Raw genomic sequence first — 18,222 nt, forward strand, 5'->3', positions numbered from 1 at the left:
TCTAGGTGGGAAACCGAAACCTATTGACTAGCCACATACTGAGATAGGGTCACATGTAAAACAGAGAAACATTAGCAATTACATATCTGTAAAGCAAAAGATGCTATCTCAAGGCAGATGTATTATACATTAATGTGGCATAAGTTCTCAGGTCTTTAACAGAATGGCCCACTCCACTGAAGTGTTCACTGACTGGCTTATGTGTATTGAATTTTTGATGTCTGCTGTGTGTTCATTTATTCTTTGGTGAAGGTTTTGCCCAGTCTGTCTAATATACATAGTGGCAGGGCATTGTTGGCACATAGTAGCATATATAATGTTGCTGGAAGTGCAACTTGTAACTAACATGGTTAGGTCCAGTGATGGTATCCCCAGAATAAATATGTGGACGAAGGTGGCAGCGGGGTTTGTTGCAAGGAAAAATTACAGGATTAGTAGTATTGTGGTGTAGTCTGTGACTTCTGGTGAGAATCTTTCTCAGGTTAGGCGGTTGTCTGTATGAAAGGTCAGGCCTGTCACCTAGGGCCTTTTAGAGTGTAGCTTCATGATCCAGAATAAGCTGTAGGATGTGTTGCAGAGATGGGAGCTGGGGTTATAGGTGATGACTAGTGGTGTCCTGTTGTTGATCTTTGAGAGCTTATCTTGAAACTAACTGGTTGCTGGGTATTCATCTGGCCCTGTCTATTTATTTATTTATTTTTACTTCTCCTGGTGAGTAAGTTTTATAAATGCTTAGTAAAGGTCTTGTTTTCGGTCTCTGTCAACAGGATCAGAGCAGATGTGATGGTACTAAGGGCTTGAGATACAAGCTCTTTTGTTTTGTTGGAGTAGAGACTATCAGGGCTACCTCTCTTTTACTAATCATTACTGCGGCATGTGAGAGAGTTCCTTTTCTTCTGCATTTTAGGAATTGCAGTTAATTATAAGAAATGAGTATTTAGGACAATACTCAAACGGGAGTGGCTTTTAGTAAGAAATATCATCTACCACCATTCATCATGCTGTCAGTACAAAGGAAATCAAATTACATTGTACATATCAGTCCTTGCTGGGGGAAAAAAAATGGTGAATGTCCAGAGAGGGCATGTCAAATCTGGTGCAATGGGAAGAGGGTCTTTTTTTTTTTTTTTTTAAACTAGAAATAGCCAGGCCCCTGCTCACTTAAAAGTTCAACAAACTAAACTAACTTTCTAAAAGATAAAATCCACAGTTGGTATATTATGTAATTTTTCTTTCTTTCTTCTTTCTGCTCTAATATTCCTTTGGATAGATCTACACTAGCCAAAAACTTTGAAATGGCCATTTCAAAGTTTACTAATTAGGCGCTGAAATACATATTCAGCGCTTCCTTAGCATGCGGGCAGCCCTACCACTTTGAAATTGACCCGGCTCATCTAGACAGGGCTCCTTTTTGAAAGGACCCCGGCTACTTCAAAGTCCCCTTATTCCTATCAGCAGATGGGAATAAGGGCACTTTGAAGTAGGTGGGCTCCTTTTGAAAAGGACCCCTATCTGGACGAGCCATGTCAATTTTGAAGCGCTGTGGCTGCCCACATGCCCATGAAGTGCTGAATATGTATTTCAGCGCTTCATTAGTAAACTTCAAAATGGCCATTTTGAAGTTTTTAGCTAGTGTAGACATGGCCTTTATGTAATTTAGTGCTGCTTTTCTCTTGATCACTAACTTTTACAAATTGTTCTGGCTTTTTTGTGCTGTGTCTTCTTTTGTATATTGCTGTTGCGTAGCTCAGCTGTCATTTGGGGTGTGTCTACAGGAGCACAAATCTTCGCAATAGCCATATTTTGAAGATTACTAAGGAGGTGCTGAATTGCATATTCAGTGCCTCATTACCGGTAGGACACTTCCGGCCACGGCGCGATTACAGGGGCCTCCTTTTCGAAAGAAGCTGCACCTTTCGCAATCCCCTTGGTCCGATCAATGATCGGGGTGGGCTGGACGCCGCACGGCAGTATCTTCCGCAGCGGTCTGGCTCTAACCCCGCCCTGTCGCTACTACGCTCCCTCCCGGGGTCTGGCTCTTGCCCGGCCTGTGGCTCCGCCCCATGGGGGGGTGGTGCTGGACATGGAACAGCTTTCTCGCTATGGCACGACCCCCCGACGTCCGGCCCGTGTCTCCGCCCCTAAAAGGCCTGCACCTGACCACGCCCCTGTGCTCTGGCCCCGCCCCTCGATGTCCGGCCCGTATCCCCGCCCCAAGAGGCCTGTGCCTGACCACGCCCCCTATGCTCTGGTCCCGCCCATCTCTCTTCGCGCGAAGATTGGGGCAGTTCAGTCGGTTTTCTTTGACCGCCCTAGTCGCCCAGCCAGGGCTCGCTGCCCAGGGACCTGCCGCCTCGCGGGGCTCGGAGCTGCCGCCCCTGCCCCGCACACAGTAAGTGGGAGCGCGGGCCCCCGCGGGGGCAGACGGCCCGCCCCTGTACAGAGCGGGCTCGGGGGGCGGGTTCCGGCTGCTGCGGTAACGCCGCCGTGTCGGGAGGGGGTTGCGGGGACAGAGCTGTGGCTTTACTCCAGGCGCCGTCTGTGCCCCCACCTCCCCCCGTTGGGGCTCGGCGGGCGGCGGCTCCGCGTGTCTGACAGCGCGGGAGCAGCCGTGGCTTTCCCCTACCGCGCCGGGACACAGAGCTTTCCAGCGCCTGTTTCAGTAACGTAACTCCATGGGCGAGTTGGCTGGGTGGAGCCAACGGGACCGGGGACTCGTGCGGCAGTAGCTTGTTGGCTGGGGGCTTTCTTTGGGAGATCCCTTGCGAGTCAGCCCGCGGCTGTTCGCTCACAGCTTCATGCCGGATAGTAACAGAGAGGCAGCCGGGTTGGTCTGTATTCTAGCAAAACAAACCAACAATCTTGTAGCACTTTAAAGACTAACAAAATAATTTATTAGGTGATGAGGTTTCATGGGACAGAGGTCAAAACAAGTGTTCTATAACTGTCGGTCTGGACTGGAAATGCTATAGATTCAAAGAAGGGGGTCTGTCCCACAAAAGCTCATCACCTAATAAATTAGTTTGTTAGTCTTTAAAGTGCTACAGGATTGCTGGTTTGGTTTGCTTCATGCTGGTTACAGACTTCCTAGCCATGTGGAGGGAGAGAGTTATATGTCAGGGGGAAACCCCAGTAACGAGCAGATGTTGTCCTAACCATCCACCTTGCATAAAAACTCTGTGCAGAGCATTAGCCGGAAACATAAACTTGCCTTGACCAAAACCAGTATTCAAATAAGCTTCCCTGCTAACTGCTAGCAACAGGTGGCAGGAGATGTATGTAGAATAACTTAAAAGTTACGAAATCAGAAGAGGGCTGAAAAAAAAATAGCTGATTTCATGCACTGTCTGAAATGGACTAACCATTGGAGAGATCCTGGGAGCAATGAAGGTCTAAATTTGTTGCCAATATTGTTGCTAGTCTGACATGTTGATTTTCGGAAACCCTGGACTGTTTTCTTAACTATAAAAATACTTCTTTGCTGAGGCTCCAACATGAAACGAATAAGTGGTGCTATTGTTAAGGTGAAAATTTTCACCTCTAGCAACTTTGGTGTAATCAGAAAAGTCTAGAACAAATTACAATTGTCAATTGTATTGCTCAACATACATGAGTTGTGGGTACTTTGTTTATTTTAAAGCTATAAAACTTTACTTAAGTTTATAAAAACTATTTAAAGCTCATTATAATGTAATGGTTTTAATTTGGGAAGATTTTTATTATGCCAGTATTGTTTCAGGATAAAACTCTAAATGTTATAAATTTGCCATTTCACTAAATTGCCTCCTTTTCACTTCCCCTTAAATATCTGCTGAAGGCCGTGGGGGGGGGAACCTTTGTTTCTGGCAAAGGAACACCTAATGCACCCATTAATGTTAGTGACTTGGGTTTTCATAGCTTTTAAGTCCAGAAGGCACTATGTTGATGATCTGTGGTTGACCTCTTTCATAGAGAAAATTATATCTGAGCTATAATTTGTGGAGTTATCATGTCTTTAAAAATAAAATTACCTGGGAGATGAGAAAGAAATGGCTATTAGTAAAATATATATGGTAGACTTAGTACTCTTCTGAACTCACAATATCAAATGCAGAATTCAGTGCAAAGAATTTTTCTATTTTGAAACTTAGACCTTCATATAGACCAGGGGTGAGCAAAGTGGGGTGCATGCCTGGTGGGGGGGGGCATGAAATTTTGTAAGGGACAGTGCAGTGCAATCGACTGCTGGTCTCAGGCTCATCCATATCATTAAAATGTTATGGTTTTTTATATATGTGTGTTCACATTTATATCCCAATTAATAAAGTTTTTACATTTTACATATTTTCTTACACATTTGAAAGAGAGCTTTTTAAATATATGAACATGACCAAAATTTCCATCAGTATGGATTACATTGGACAGGTTGCAAGTCCCTGCTAATTGCAGGGATGAAAAGTGGAGTCTGACGTAAAAAGTTTGCTTACCACTGATCTAGCAGTTGTTAAACCCATTTGCATGATCAGATTTTTTACTGTGAAAGTTTACATAAACTCCAATGACCTATGTATATATGGTGTAAATTTTCATACAAATAGGCGGGGGGAACCCCGAACACTCAACCTGCAAGTGATATTTCAGGCTTCTATAAAAGTTCTTCTTTACCTAATGGTGCATGCACATTCTGAAATACTATATTTACCACCTTACAGATGCTTCATACAATGTGTTTACTAAGCAAAAACTCTGACTAGTCTGGTATACAGAAAGAAAAAATGTTGATTAGCTGGCTGTGTTCATTGGTTGAAATAACTATTCAGGAACCATTTATCTGCTGTCAGCTTTAAAATAGGAAATTCCCGTTGAAAGACAGTCAAAAGCATAGCTGAGTGCTTACATAACCCTTTGAATAGGGGACCTAGGCTGAAATCCTGTTTGGGTTTTATGTGAAAAGAATTTTTGTGGCCTCAACCTAATCTCTTGTGGGCATCACTAAAATAGTGCAATTGACAGTCTCTGTTGATGAGGCTGAGGGCACTAGTAGCAAGTGGGTCATAGGTCACACTGAAGTGCATTAGAACCGGCTTGGAAAGAATCTGAACAAGCATGGATAAGTTCCTAGAATAAGATACATGCATCACAAATTAAGCAAACCAAAACAAAGTTATCACCTATGGTAAGATGTGAAAGTGATGGATAGAAATGTGGGGGTGTGGGGTTTGTTTTTTGCAATAATCAGCAATTCAAAATCCAAATCAACTTGAATCATTTTAAAAGTTTTTAACTTGTTGCTTTTTTGTATTATCTATATGAAATGAATCATAACGATAAGCAGTCATATTACCTTTGTGATAAACTACAATAGGTCTGTGACCTTCACGAGGGTTTGGTGTTAACAGCCTTCTCAAGTGTTTAATTTTCGTGAATACTGAACCTGCTGGGGCTCAGAAGAAAATTCCCTAGGCCTGCTGCAGTTCCCCTCCCCAGAGGTCCCTGGCTCTTAGAGCTGCTCCAGGTGCTGCCCAGCACTGCTCTCTCCCTGCAGGCATAGGTGGCTGGGGGGAGGAGAACTCAGCAGGCCCCTGGGCTCCAGTGCCATGGGTGGCTCTGCACAGCAGTGGCAGGAAGTGGAACCCTGTGGCGAAGCTGTGGGTAGCTTGTCAGTGGCTGGGCTATGCCCCCAGCTGGAGGCAAGGCCAGGTACCCCACTCTATATTGGCCAGGCCGAGGCTAGCAGCTGCCACTGCCGCAAGCAAAATGACCACTGCTGTGGTGCGGGACGTGTTGGTACCGCTGGTGCTGTCACTTGAATGAGGCATTAAATGAAGTGTACCTTTTTGCTTTTCATTGGTGGCTGCCCCTGTGCTTAAATTTTGGAGATCACTACAGCATTCTTGCTTCAACTAAGTAAAACAGGCCCTATTGTTCAAGGGCTATGTAAGCTGGTGTTATGTAAAAATGAGCTATGTATATCTTATATGAAAAAGAAAATGATGTGTGCTAAGGATGATGTCTCATAGCAAAGTGTGGAGTGTTTTTCTGTCTAAATTTAAGCAACAAAATTGTTGTGATGCTAAATAGTAGTAGTGGATGCAGAATGGCTCATACAATAAATCTCAGATTCTTTTTTTAATTTCATTGATAGATGAAATGTTGTTTAATACATCAAATATTCACTGCAAAATTGGTTTTGGAATTATTTCAGGCCAGATCCTTTCATGGATCGGGAATTGGTTAAAAGACAGAAAACAAAGGGTGGGAATAAATGGTAAATTTTCACAATGGAGGAGGGTAACTAGTGGTGTTCCCCAGGGGTCAGTCCTGGGACCGATCCTGTTCAACTTGTTCATCAATGATCTAGAAAATGAGGTAAGCAGTGAGGTGGCAAAGTTTGCAGATGACACCGAGTTGTTCAGGACAGTCAAAACCAAAACAGATTGTGAAGAACTACAAAAAGATCTCAGCAAACTGAGTGATTGGGCAGCAAAATGGCAAATGAAATTTAATGTGGGTAAGTGTAAGGTAATGCATGTTGGAAAAAATAACCCAAATTACACGTACTACATGATGGGGTCAAATTTAGCTACGACAGATCAGGAAAGGGATCTTGGAGTTATAGTGGATAGTTCTCTGAAGACATCCACGCAGTGTGCAGCGGCAGTTAGTAAGGCAAATAGGATGTTAGGAATTATTAAAAAAGGGATCGATCATAAGACAAAAGATATCATACTTCCCCTATATAAAACTATGGTACGCCCACATCTTGAGTACTGCGTGCAGATGTGGTCTCCTCACCTTAAAAAAGATATATTGGCATTAGAAAAGGTTCAGAAAAGGGCGACTAAGATGATTAGGGGCTTGGAACGGGTCCCATATGGGGAGAGGCTAGAGAGACTGGGACTTTTCAGTTTGGAAAAAGGCGATTGAGGGGCGATATGATAGAGGTATATAAAATCATGAATGGTGTGGAGAAAGTGAATATAGAAGAATTATTTACCTTTTCCCATAATACAAGAACTAGAGGACACCAAATGAAATTGATGGGTAGTAGGTTCAAAACTAATGAAAGGAAATTTTTCTTCACACAGCGCACAATCAACCTGTGGAACTCCTTGCCGGAGGAGGCTGTGAAGGCCAGGACTCTATTAGGGTTTAAAAAAGAGCTTGATAAATTTTTGCAGGTTACGTCCATAAATGGCTATTAGCCAGGGATAAAGTATGGTGCCCTAGCCTTCAGAACAAGGGCAGGAGATGGATGGCAGGAGATAAATCACTTGATCATTGTCTTCTGTTCTCCTTCTCTGGGGCACCTGGCATTGGCCACCGTCGGCAGATGGGATGCTGGGCTGGATGGACCTTTGGTCTGACCCAGTATGGCCATTCTTATGTTCTTATGTAGAAAGCATAGAGGGTGTGTTTGCTTCGCAATGCACATGCATAGGTCTTCGGAGTCTTTAATGGGCATTACATTTTCATTAGCTGAGAGAGAAAAAAAAAAAGCAAGGAATTCTGTGGCTCCTTAAAGACTAACAAATTTATCGTGGCATGAGCTTTTGTGAGCTGCAACTCACCTCGTCAGATGCATGGAGTGAAAGAATCAGATTGCAGGGATATATGCGTATTTACAGATATGGGAGTGTTGGAGGTATATGTGTCTGCCGTCTGATTCTTTCATTTCCCGCATCTGAGGATGCAAGCTGCAGCTTATGAAAGTTCATGCTGTAATAAATTTGTTAGTCTTTAAAGTGTGATGGGGCTCCTTGTTGTATTTGCTGAAACAGACTAACACAGCTTTCTCTCTGAAACTTATTAAGTGAGAGATTATGCCTTAATGTAGGGATTGGGAATTTATGGCCCGGGGCGTGATTCCCCACCTGCTGGGGAAACAGCACTGCAGGAAAGCTCTCATTCATCTGCATTGCTCCCATTAGCCATGAGTTGCACCCATGTGAGCAGCCAGGGGAGTAGTTCCTGCAAGTGCATGGTGGCATGGCATCACCTATGTTCCTGAGAGCTGCACCACATAAGCACTTCAATCCCCTGCCTCCTCCCACATGCTCTTCCTCCCCTTCCCACAAACTTCCCATAAACACCTCAGCTGGCTCCTGCACTCTACCACCTGTCCAGACCCTGCACCTACAGCCACAGCCTGGTCCTGTACCCTACCTCAAAATTGCATGAGTGAAGCAAGTGTCTTTTTTTTATTTTTTCCTGCTTCTTACTTGGGAGCCACATCAATGAGGGGTTTTTTGTTGTTGCTTTGGGGGGAGGGGATTTGTTTGTTTGCTCCTCAGTTGTGTGTGACAACCAATTCTTCTATGGATTGGTGACACCCTACTGAAAAATTCCTGCCCTCTACATTGAAGTACAAATGGTACTATTTGGCTGTGTGACTGTCCTGCATACCCAGTTTAAAATGTCAAGCCTGTACATAAAACATATGGGTTTTTTTATTTGACATCTTTTAAATATTTATCTAGAGTTCAGTTTATATTGTAAAGTCAACAAAGTTTCAAAGTTCAGATAACTTATGAATGGCCAAATGTACCGAACAGGGATGATGATTGGTCACAGTCATGCTGATTTGGATGTGTGACAAGTTCACCATTTCCCCCCTTTGGTAAGATATTTATTAGACAAACATTCAGAAAAAGATTTTAAAAAAAATACACTTGTGGTGTTGAACAAAAAGCACATAGATATGGTAGCCTCACATGACTTTTAAGGCTTTTCAAATCTAGTCTTGGTTGAGAATGACAGTTGTTAACGGTCTGTTTGTGGTTTGATTGCATATGAGAAAATGAACTGGGCTCAGTCCAGATCTTGTGGAAATCTGTCAGTATGTTTATAACTAGTAAGCTCCCTCACACATATAGCAATCCTTAAGTTCATTGACTGAATCGTTTGTGGGGAAGTTTGATATTTTGTATGCTGATTTATTCTGTGCTTCAGGATATGGTATGAAAAGCAGAAGAAAGACTTATTAATAACTGATCAGCATAAAGATATCCCAAAATCCCCTCACGTCATCTAAGAGAAGATAATAATTGATTTTTCACTTCTGCTCCTGTGTTTCGTATGATGGTTTGACTTTCAACCCCCTTCTTACTGATTCCATGGTCGTTTTAATTTTTTGAAAGAAAAGCATCCAATTTTTACTTAAGCGAGATACTTGTATGAGAAGCACAGCTAAATACCGTGCTTATTCTTAGGAAGTGGTCTTGAATGAGAGGTTTAGGAAACGCAAACTGAGCTGCTGATAAACTTTGCAGACTAAAATTGAAGTGGTTTCTGTAGGTTACTGGATTATTTAAAGCCATCATTATTGGGTTGTTGGGTGTTTTTTTAATATTCTACTGAGAGACTGTTTCGCATCTTCATCTGATATTTTCTGCTGGAGACTGTATGTTAAAATATTGTTGAATGGAACTCTTCCGAAGTGGTACAGGTTGAACCTCTCTAGTCTGGCATCCTTGGGACCTGACTGGTGTCAAATGAGAAAATCTGTTAGAGGTCAATATTGTTTACCAGCATTAACAAAGCTTCCACTGCTGAAGGGGCTCTTAGAAGACATTTAGGAGTAAACTACAGTTACATGACAGCACAGAACACTAAGAGCCAGGATTGGTGACTGCAAACAAACTATATGATCACCAGAAACTTGGCTACACCCATGATAAGTGGTTGTCCAGCTAACTAAAATTATGCCGGATTATGGAGCTTGCTGGAGGGGAGAGTCCCAGATTAAAGAGCTTCAAGCTGTAACTAGATAAGGTATTGCTCAGTGTGAGCAAGGGTCGCAGAATATAACTCTAAACAGAGATGTTTCCAATGAGACTGTTTTGGATTAGATGTTCAACTGTTTGTACTCCAAACAATAACTATATTAAAAATAGTTTTAGGTCACACTTATTTTGTGTGGGCATTTCTTTACTTGTTGAACAGAAAAAAAGACTTACCTTGGACTTTGTGAATTCTTCCTACAGAATAAGAGGTGCTAGTGCATAGGAAAAGGACCATATGCAGGAATGGTATTTAAACATGTACTTAGTTTTAAATGTCCTTAAATCTCAATGAAATTTAAAACTGTGCGTGTCAGTCTGAGAGCAATCCTCTCAAACAACGTCAAATATAGATGAATAACATTCACATAAAATCCCCTCCCCCTCAGACAAAATGCAGTTGGGATTGTACTGAAGTTGTGCTTTAAATAGTGTAATATCTAAATGATTCAGAGTGAAAATAGTTTGCTATAAAACAGTTGTCCAAAAAATGAAAATAATAACTTTGCTCTAATATTTGCTGGTCTGGGCTTCCACAAAAAGAATCTTGTCTTAATTCAATGATGAAGATAAGGCAATATGCTCATCCTGATTCTCAGTGGCAACAAAATTTCTTATGTTTGAAGTAAATCACAAATTTGTTAGTTTTTAAGGTGCTGCAGGACTGCTTGTTATAAAATGCAGTATGTCAGTCATTTCCAATTTGATGGATTAATATTAAACGGCGGTGCTACACTGGTCAGTGTCCTGGCTCCCCCAAGTTATGTGAAATTTGACTTGTGCTGGGCTGTGCAAGAATGCACTCTGTGTTAGTTGGGGGTCTACTGTATACCAATCTTGGTATATTTTGCCTCTGCTACCCACATCCTCAATGAAACTTCTGAAGGCTTCAGAATATGCGTCTGAAGTTGATATTAAAAGGTTACCCTGTGGCAAACTGACACTACTGCTGAATATGCTGTCTATCTGTATAAAGAATCTCTAAGTTCACAAATAACATGAAGAATTTGACTGATTTTTTTTTTTTTTTCACTTGTGTCCATACAGCTGTGAAAGTTTGGAATATTGAGAAATGGCCACATATTTAACTTACTTGCAGAATTTTTATGGATACATGTAACAGCTAAATGTTAATGCGTGAGGCGTATTTGTTTATTTTGTGAACACTTTTTTGAAACAAACTTAATTTTTTCCCTTTAACTTTCCCACAACTTTGGGATATCAGATTTTCTTCTGTCTATAAATGCTTTAAACAAGCGTGAGTTATAACTATATTGAAATAAAAATGTTTTGGCCAGCCATAGTAAAGTTAATATGTGGTTGCTGACTCCTAACCATACATTTGAGTCAAATTTCTGATCTAAGGGTGCATGATTTCTGTAAGGAAGTACAGTTACTGAGAAATTACTTTAGTCAGGAAATTCTTGAATTCTGATTGGTTACCACCCTTAAATACTCCATCTCTGTCCCCATAAGAAATATGATCGCCTCAAATTCTTCCCCCCAACCTTGTCAAATATTTCAGTTGTATTAAATAAATTTTAGTTAATAAAATAAATAATCTTTGTGTGTATTGAGTGGGTGGAAAGAAGATAACTAAGCTTTCCTAAATGGGCAGGAAGACCCCTGAAGGAAATAAGAGAACTCTGGGGTTAAATAGGAAATAGAGATGAGAAACTGTGAAGGCCATGTTTGTGTGCATACAGACAGGAAGTTCTGAGGTCAGCAACTAGTCAGCATGTGCTTCATTTTTACAGGTTTTCATGTGACATTAATATCTACAAGTTCTTAAATGTGGATTTGTGATTTAGGGCCAAGAAAGGATTAAGCATCCAGGATGAATGACCCAAGTTCAGCCTTAAGGGACGTACTGGTAGATTCCAAACACACACAAATGCGATCACACATATTTCACTAGAGGTTAACAATTTAACCAAAGGTTCCTGTCTGTGTTGTGTGCAAAATTATCTGTGAATGGTAGAAAGCATTACTTTATGTTAATCTATATAACTAATTAACCATGAGTCTTTGGAAATAAGTCTGCTTGAAAGTCTCCAGGTTTGCTTATGTAAATTGCTTATGTTCATGTAAAGACTCTTGAGATGTGAGGAGAAGCTGGGATCTTTATGAAAGATCCTTGGGTTCCAATCCTTTTTAATCTCAGATTTTCTTAAACTTCATCAGGAGAAGTTTGATTTGCAAGATTTGAAATCTGCAAGCCTGATTTGGATCCACCCTGAAATATGGGAATTTGGCTATAATCTATGGACTAATTATGTAGGAAAGCTTTTTAACTACAAAGGTCACCATCTCTACTATGAATCTGATCTCCAAACTGTTCTCATGTTGTATGTGTATTTCTTTTGTAACCATGTATGTGCATTTATCCTTTATCTCTCTTAAAAGTGAATTTCAGCTTAGTTATAAGAATGAACTATAGGCATGTATTGGATAAGATCAGAAATATTCATTAATCTGGGGCGGAAGGTCATGTGTCTGATCCTTTAGGATTAGTAGAATGTTATTTGACTCCTGGGCAATCTGCAACTGGTGTCTGAGTGGTGACATCTCCAGGGTCTGCAACTGGTTGTCGGCTCTGTGGATCTCGTGCTGTGAGGGGTAAGTGTGTCTGGGAGGGGCCCTTTAAGGGAGTGGCTTGGGGCTTTGCTGGCCCCTTATTTCGACGGGGAGTGCTTGTGTGTGTGGACGCTCCACATTTCCTTCCGGGGCAGCTCCTTTCGATGTTCCCCGTCGCTACTTCAACGTGGAATGTCGACGGCACCAGCCCTAGAGGATGTGTAGATGGTAAACATCGAAGTAGCCTATTTCAATGTCGCTACTTTGACATAGTGTGCTAGTGCAGACGTAGCCAAAGACTAACAAATTTATTTGACAGTGAGCTTTTGTGGGTAAAACCCGCTTCTTGAGATTAGGGGCGGAGTATGAATCCAGTGTTGTGTAGTGGGGAAGGAAGAAGGAGGGGGGGTAAAAAGGGGTGAGGGAAGGATCACCTGTCATTAATAGGACCAGAATATGTATAAGCCTATAGAGAAACCCTGTAACTTCCGTGAACATTCAATAAAGGATTTGGAAGTAGCCATTCTTCTACCAAAAGGTTTTGCCACACAATTATAGAGGGTAACATCTGAAATGGAATTCATTTGGACGTTTGACACATTTAGCCCAGGGTTTAACGGATATCTCAGATATCTTACACATTACAAGGCAATTTCGCCACCTTTGATATTTGCAGAGATGGCATCCATGTCACTTAATTTACAATTTCCACTGGTCGTAGACTTGAAAAGTAATTCTGAATTCCAAATCTTATATTAATGAAACTGACAGTCATAATGTAAGTATAGTTGTCTCTTGATTACCTAATGCAATCAGAGGTATGTGGGAACTTTTGAACAAATGTATGTATTGCACAATTGGTGTGTGTTCACATATTATGAACAGCCATGATCTGAAGGCACTGTATTTTAACCATCTCTTTAATGGTACTTCTATTTCCAAACAAATACTGTTTTAATTTCACATGTCTAAAGCTTAAGTGGAACCATGTGGTGGTAGTGGTTGTGGTAATCTTTCGTATTATTTATCAGACGTCTCAGGGAATATAACCCTTATCTTCTGCATTAAACATATTAGTATATCTGAAGTACAATATACAGTTGACGTTTCTGGTGAGTTCTGTTTTTTAAGCATGTGAAGCATGCAGGCCTGTATGCAGGAAATTTGTGGGGGGGGTGCTTTTTTTGTAAATGTGTCCCCCCTCCCCACACCTCACCCAGCCCTTCCCCCACCTCCAGCACTCCAGCTGGCTATGTTTCCCCTCCTTCCCCGCCCCACTCTGCCTATAGCTAACCTGGCCCTGCCCCTCTTTCCCAGCATCCCTGCTGATAGCAGGTATGCCTGGGTGCATGGGGACCCCTCCTGCCCAATCACATCTCATAACTGTCCTGCATGGAATCATAGAATCCTAGGGTTCGAAGACCTCTTAGGAGGTCATCTCGTCCAGCCTAAAGCAGGGTCAATCCTAGCCAAATCATCCCTCAAGCCAGGGCTTAAAAACCTCCTTGGGATGGAGATTCTACCACCTCTCTAAAGATGATGAACAATGCTGGCTCTAGAACTGATCCTTGGGGCATACCACTTGAAACCGACTGCCAACCAGACGTTGAGCCATTGTTATGGGAGACTGTTTGTTTGTTTCAAAAGCTTTTACTAAAGTCAAAGTGTACCACATCCATTGACTTCCTCATGTCCACAGAGCCAGTTATCTCATCATAGATGCTAAGCAGATTGGTGAGGCATGACTTGCCCTTCGTGAATCCATGTGCACTGCTCTTAATCACATTCCCATCTTCCAACTGCATCAAAATGGATTCCCTGAGGACCCCTCCATGATTTTTCCAGGTACTGAGGTAAAGCTGACTGGTCTATAGTTCCCTGGATTGTCCTTCTTTCCTTTTTTCAAGATAGATGCTACATTTACCTTTTTTCAAATCATCTGGGACCTCTCCCAATCTCCACAAGTTTTCAGAGATACTGCAGTGACATCTGCCATTTCCCTTAGTACCCTTGGATCCATTAAATCTGGACCCATGGATTTGTGTGCATTTAGCTTCTCTTTTGGGTCTTGGCTCACCCGGGGCTCTCCTAGCTGCCCTCAGCTCCGCGCATGTGTCAGGGTTCTCCTGATGGCATGCAGGGCACGGGAGCAGTGTTCCCTCTAAGATTTTCCATCCTTGGATGGGTTCAGTTTTTCTTTTAGGCAGGTTAAAATTTCTTATGTGAAACCTCAATACTGAGATAGGGCATGGATGTGCACCACCAGTACGAACAAAAAAACCTACATATAACCACGTATTGCAAACAGTCCATAGGTATAGAAGGAAATATATTAAAATAAGGGATAATTAACGAGCATTGTTTATGATATTTATTTATTTGAAATCAAATAAAACATATGAACATTACTCTTGGAATACTTGTATTATCCTTTCTAACTGCTCAAGCTAGCGAACGCCAAAATGTGCATTATCCACACACAGCTCAGCTTTAAGATGCTAAAGAAATCTACAAGTCAATTGGAAATACTCCAAAAAAGTATGGGATGAAGTGTGGGAGGCTCAGGGCAGTGGGCTTGGGTTGTGGGGGTGCAGGAGTCAGGGTTGGGGTACATGATGGGCTCAGGGCAGGGAGCTGCAATGTCAGGAGGTACAGAAGTTGGGTAGGGTTCTGGGGATGCTAGTTTCAGGAGTAAGGGTTGAGGCATGTGAGGGACCCAAAGCAAGGCATCAGGGTTCAAGAGGAACTCAAGGCAGTGTGTTGGGTTGTAGGGTGGGCAGGAGGGGCGCAGAAGGCAGGACAGGGGATGGGGAGTGGGGTTTAAGGTACAGTGTGAGGCAGGGCGGGCAAATAACCCTGAGGCTGGGTTATCTTACCTAGCCACTGATTTTAGATCAGGGTGATCTTTTGAAGAATTTATTTTAAAATGTCTGAAGATCCAAGCATTTAAGGCGAAGGCTGAATACACAGATTATTGTGTACCTAAATATTTATGAAAAGTTCTGTGGAGATGTTGTTTTCTTTTTTTTTCTGTTTAAAAGAAGCTTTAGCCACAAACTAATGAGATATTTAAAGCAAATTTTAAACTAAGGTCCTGGGAACATAATATGCAGCTGTTTTTTGTCAGTAACCACTTATCTCCTTCACAGGTTCTATGTTATGCTAATCGGCCTGACAAGTGGAAAACTGATAGTGTCTTTCAGAAGTAGTCATGGGCCTGCAAGCTGCCTTGTGTGAGCCTTTAGGAATGGTCAGAATAAGGATAGGAAGAAGGAGGAGGTTGAGCGCTAAGACGCAGGGGAGGCATTGCCTCCCTTTTCCTCTTACACCTGTCCACCATGCCTAGCAGGAAGGGACGGGTGTGTTCACACCTGCGTATGGGTCTTATCTGGTCTATACTACAAACTTTTGTCAGTATAACTGTTGGATGTGGTGTGGAAAATCAACACCTGTGAGCAGTGAAATTATACTTACCTAATTCATGGTGTAGACTGGGGCAGGCAAAATACAAACTGGGAGCTGGATCCAGCCCATGGCCTAGCTAGAGCCTCAAGCAGGCTCCCTGCCTGCCTCACCCTTGTGTGCTGCTCACAGTGGCTGGCTGCAGGGCCCACGTGCTCTTAACCAGGCTATGCATTGTTTATTGAATTGCTGATTTTGAAAATACTTATGCACGTGAAATTGTGTGTAAACAGGAGCCACTTTTGAATGTCTTTATTTTAAGTATTCTTTTCAAGGAGAGAAAACTGTTAAGAACTCAAATTATACTGAGGAAGGCATCATGGGCTAGTGGATTGAAAACTAGGCTGGAACTCAGGAGACCTTGGTTCCTGACTCAACTATTGATCTGCTGGGTGACCGTCAGCATGTTGTTTCCATTCTCTGTACCACTTGCCCCATCTCTGAAATGGGGGATAATGATATTGACCAACTTTGCAAAGAGCTTTGAGATCTGCTGAATGGTACTCCTCAAGAACTAGGTATTATACAGTTTGAGCCTCTCTCATCTAGCAACATCCATAATCCATCATAATTTTACTTAGCCAGACAACCACGTATCGTGGGTGTGCCCAGGTTTCCTGTGGCCCCAGAAATTTTGGTTAGAGACACAAGCCCTAGCTCTCAGTGTTCTGTGCTGTTATTTAGCTCTAATTTATCCCTAAATGTCTTCTAAGAGCCCAGTAACTAGTCGGTGTTGATAATGCTGACCAGCGTGGACAATATTGACCCCCAATAGTCCAGCAAATTCTCTCACCTGGCACCAGTCAAGTCCTGAGGGTACCAGATTAGAGAGGTTCAACCTGTCTTAACTTTACAGATATGCAGACTTTGGGGGCGGGGAGGACCTTATTTTATATATATATTTTCTACTGACTAAAACTTGGTAACTTTTATAGGTTGTAAATTTTAGTATTTTGCTCTTTTGTGTGTGTGTGTGTGTGTGTGCGTGTGTGCGCGCGCGCGTACACATATATATCATTTTTTTTTGTGCCAAAAACAGAGAAGGAATATCTTTGCCGCTGGACTATCTTTTCTCAGTTTTTCCATAAATGTATGCTTTTCTGCTTACAACCAATCCTGTATACATTTAAATTCATAGTTTTATGTCTATGCTCTGTAGCTTCTCTTACTAATACTTTTGTTTTTGTGAATTGCAGGCTGTTATTGCTTAATAACATCTGAATATAAGTAACACTTTCCAGAAATTTTCTGAAGGAATGAACTTCCTAAAAAAAATCTAGATCATATAGTTTTATTTTAAAACTAGCGTTCTTCAGATGGAAGCTCTTAGTGAAGACATGTATCTAAAAGTAGCTTGGCAAGAGAGAGGGATGGTGGCAGGAGGGCGCAGGCGTTGATGTGCAGGAATGGACAGCTTCGCCACAGCCCAACAGCACTCCCGGACTGGATTGTGAAACTGCTGTAGTGGGGATGGCTCACAGGCCATGAGTTTGAGATCACTTCAATAGATAGGTATTTGAGAAAACTCAGGGAAAAAAGAAAGGATACCAAGGACAAATAGTAGTTATTATTGTTTTGGTTTGGTTTTTATTTTTAAATACAGAAAAATGAGAAACTTTGTAATACATGTTTTAAGGTCAACATGAATACAGATGTGTTCCAGAGAAGATGCACCCAGTCTACTAGCACAATTTGAAAACCTAAGGAAAAGTAGGAACAGATGCATCATAAAACATTTTCAAAGTTTGTGAATGATCCCGGCTTTCTTGTTGTGCAGGTTCTTTTGGTAGTTGTGCAGGTTCTTTTGGTAGTAAACCAGTTTAAATTTAGTATCTGTGCAGCTAAGAGGATATTTACCTTTTCTTTATTTTTTAAGTGGCTACTTCCTCTGCAACAAGTTACTACATGTAGCTTTTGTCCTCGTTTTTGTGTGAGCATCTATGCAAACTCTCCATTTCCTCTGCATAGCAGATGAAGTGTTGTTTAATTGCATGAATGAATATAGTTAACCTTTCACTTAAGATTCTAAGGTTTATTTCTTTATTACAGTTTTGCCCAATATGTCGGGGCTGCATGAAATGTTAATTTATGTAATTGCTGGATGTTGTTTTCCTTGCTAAAAGCTTGTGTAGAGCATAAAATAAGAGCCTGCACTTGGATTTCTGGAAGAAATGTTAATATTGTTGAGGTTATTTTTAGTTGCCTCAAGGGTTGAGGTAACTAAAACAAGCATTAGGATGTACAATTGAGCCATAGAGCCACAAGCACCTGGGGAATGGATGTTAATCATAGTTGTGAAATGGTCATAACTCTGAACAGAATGCTATTGTTCTTTTGCAAGTTTATAACTGAAAGTTGACTTAATACCGTTTTGAAACATTACGGTACAGAAGAATAGTGCTGCTTTCAACCAACTTAATTT

At 41.7% G+C, this 18,222-nt stretch overlaps 1 protein-coding gene across 4 annotated transcripts in view; it reads left to right on the top strand.

The window, feature by feature from the left end:
- The first annotated feature begins 2,263 nt into the window (after positions 1 to 2,263).
- Positions 2,264 to 18,222, top strand: part of TNFAIP8 (TNF alpha induced protein 8) — an 80,031-nt gene continuing 64,072 nt past the window's right edge. Inside the window, exon 1 of one of the 4 annotated variants that reach the window (XM_074994125.1) lies at positions 2,264 to 2,392. In XM_074994125.1, coding sequence (XP_074850226.1) covers position 2,392 — 1 coding nt within the window. In that variant the 5' untranslated portion in view covers positions 2,264 to 2,391. Of the gene's footprint in view, positions 2,393 to 2,517; positions 2,663 to 18,222 lie in introns of those variants that run through there. The other 3 variants (XM_074994123.1, XM_074994122.1, XM_074994127.1) reach the window with 3 other exon arrangements.

This window comes from Carettochelys insculpta, chromosome 5 (genome assembly GCF_033958435.1).
Source record: "Carettochelys insculpta isolate YL-2023 chromosome 5, ASM3395843v1, whole genome shotgun sequence".
Classification (NCBI taxonomy): Eukaryota; Metazoa; Chordata; order Testudines; family Carettochelyidae; genus Carettochelys; species Carettochelys insculpta.